This window comes from Stegodyphus dumicola, chromosome X2 (assembly GCF_044657685.1).
Source record: "Stegodyphus dumicola isolate Sdum_Otavi_A_Nest chromosome X2, ASM4465768v1".
In the NCBI taxonomy this organism is placed as follows: Eukaryota; Metazoa; Arthropoda; class Arachnida; order Araneae; family Eresidae; genus Stegodyphus; species Stegodyphus dumicola.
Window position 1 is genome coordinate 8,886,865 of NC_140781.1, and position 2,851 is coordinate 8,889,715.

The 2,851-nt window shown below is 28.6% G+C and overlaps 1 protein-coding gene across 1 annotated transcript; it reads left to right on the plus strand.

The window, feature by feature from the left end:
- Positions 1-569: 569 nt before the first annotated feature.
- On the plus strand, positions 570-2,063 carry LOC146992680 (THAP domain-containing protein 2-like). Its single transcript, XM_085809277.1, has 2 exons — positions 570-842; positions 1,677-2,063. Exons 1-2 carry the CDS (start codon positions 690-692, stop codon positions 1,884-1,886), a joined length of 363 nt encoding a protein of 120 aa, XP_085665403.1. The 5' UTR covers positions 570-689; the 3' UTR covers positions 1,887-2,063.
- The last annotated feature ends 788 nt before the right edge of the window (positions 2,064-2,851 follow it).

The following is a 2,851-nucleotide window of genomic DNA, read 5'->3' on the forward strand; positions in this document are numbered from 1 at the left end:
TAAACACCCTATGGCTATTCAGAATCATCATCTTTAAGGTGTGTTGCATAAATAGATTTCACAGCTCGATTTTTGTTCTTCCTGCATTTTATTTTTCTCTTCATTATATTTGCATTATTTTTCTCCATTGTAAAAAAAATATCGTTTTTGTTGTGCTTACATTATTAACTATGTGGAGGTTGGACTCTGTGTCCGAACACTTCGGTGGTACAGCATTTTGCTATACAGTTTCTGAAGCAGCAATAGCAAAACTTCTAGATTTGATTACAGGCTGTAAAATTAGCGTACTTAAATTTGTGCAGATTTTAAAACCATGCTAATCTGAGCCAAATGAATTTATTAATCTAAGGTTGATTACACCAATCTATGTTTTATCAAGCTAAGGTGTGGTTTATTTGATTACGGCAAAGCATATGAGATGTGTCTGTCTGAGGGATAAGGAGGACTTCGTGAAGAACATTCTAAAGCTGGTTCCCAAAGTGATCTCTAAAGGCCCATTCACACTTGACACTCAACGACGCTATCGGAGCTAACCGGCGCATGAAACACGGCTCTACCTAACCTAAGGCTACTATAAAGGGGAGCTGAATCATCATCCATTTTGAAGCTAACTTGTTGGTATTCGCTATTGGATTAGCACTGATTTCTTGACATATTTGTGGATCGATTCCGACCTAATTTTCAGAAATATGGGTGGTTGTGCTGCACCAAATTGTTCGAATCAGTCTAAAAATAACTTTAGGATGTTTCGTTTCCCTAGAAATGAAGAAAGACGAAGAAAATGGATAGTTAATTCTCGTCGAGATCAATGGATCCCGGGCCCAGGAGCGTATCTTTGTGAGGTAAGTTCAGCTTCGTATTTTTCCATAGAATGTTAGAAAAATTACTCTTCTTGGTACTTTAAAATATTTATTTTCATTTAACTGTCACTTATTGACGATCAACTGATTTTATAAGTACAAAATCAACTGCGGAATGTGTACGTGTTTGTGCAGTAAAATATCGTTGTTTCATGTTGTTTCTTTTGTTATCGTGAAAAGTTTATACCGTTTGTAAAATTTGTATCATACATTTCATGTAAACTTTGTGCTCAGTTAGAAATGTGATGTGCCTTTTTCTTTAATTTTATTGTACGATTGGTGATTTAAAGTAGCATTCTATGTTTTGATTCTGATGTATTGTCGCCAAATCGGATAGTTGGCGCCAATGTTAAAAACTGGATGGTATGATCCAAATAATAAATGATTTTGTTTTTTCTTTATAGTAAGATAAATATATTCTGTATTTTTAGACATTTTTAAGAAGTTAAATATTAATTTAAATATTCGATGAATCGTTTTGATCCCATTATTATCCTTTATTGTAGTAGTAAATCTTAATGTTATATTTTTAACTATAGGTACTTTAAATTTATTTTTAGTGTGTGAGCAGGAAATATGTTTTAAGTAGTTTTACAAACATGATTACTTTTTAAAAATTTTGTTCTATTTTCATAAAAAAAAAATTTAAATTTATCAGAAAATTACATTCTTAAATTAATATAATATATGTAACTGTAATTAAATACTAGTGTAGTAACTGTAATTAAATACTTAGTAAATAAATTCATGAAATTTAACATTAAAATCAGAAGATTTTAATGTTAAATTTCATGCATGCTTTTGTTAAATATGCAGGTACCTTTTGAAGAAAATCAATTTGAATGCTCTAGGCAAGATGGGCGTAAAAAACTCAAGCCCAATGCTGTGCCAACTCTTTTCAATGTACCTAATCCCCCACAACTGTTGACCCCACAGCATCTAAAAGGCATTGGTTTACCAAAGCACCGTTTAGTTACATCCAATTTTTGTAATGTATGTGTTTTTTATTTTTATGGTTTTTCATAAAAAAAATATGTTTTTATTACAAATGGACTAAATTGCTTTATAAAAGAATCAAAATATTGAAATTAAGGCATTATGTGATAAAGCTGTAATTACAGTCCCTAAGATTAGATTAAAAAATTAAAATTTTGCTGTTGTTATATATATAATTAAGTATGTACTTTGTTATTATAATCATATATTGAAAATTAGGCATAAAACCTCAATTTGATGTAGTTTTTGGATAAAGTTTTTGTAGTTTTTCGAGGACAGTCATACATGGGTCTGGTTTCTTCAAATTTGCTCCTAAAAGAAAGAAACCTGTATCTGATTGCCTTCAAAGTCAAAAGAGTTTAAATCAAAATTTGTATTAAACTAAAGTTGCTTTTTTGCTTAATTTTAAATTCCAGATAAATAGAGAGAAATATGTATGGAGTAAGTAAAAGAAATAATATTGAAATTAATAACTTTAATCTTGAGTAATACAATAATATAGTTATAATACATTGATTTAAATGTATATTTTAATGTCTTATATGTCTTGTCTGAATGTTGTTATTTTTTGTTTAAAGATTTACAAAACTTATTAGGATTATTTATTATTAAAATTACATTAAGTATATTTTATTTATCAGCATTTTCAGGTATCCTTACTTATATGTGTTTCATAATTTTTGCATCTTCAGGATGACTTGCTGCACAGTTTACCTTTATCAACTGAAGCGATTTCTGTTGCTGAACCATCTGTTGTAAGTCTTCATTTGAACAGTTATTAAATATTTAGTATTATAAACTTTTTCTAAAAAGTATTAACACTGTTTCTAAAATTTAAAAATATATTAATGTAATATTTACTTATGTTTAAGAAGTATGAATGCTATGAACAGTCCAATGTATTTATGCTTTTTTATAAGTTGAAAGTTACTTTTAAAATGGTAATGATTATTTGTATTTATTTTTATCTGATCAGAGTTTATAATTTCTTTCAC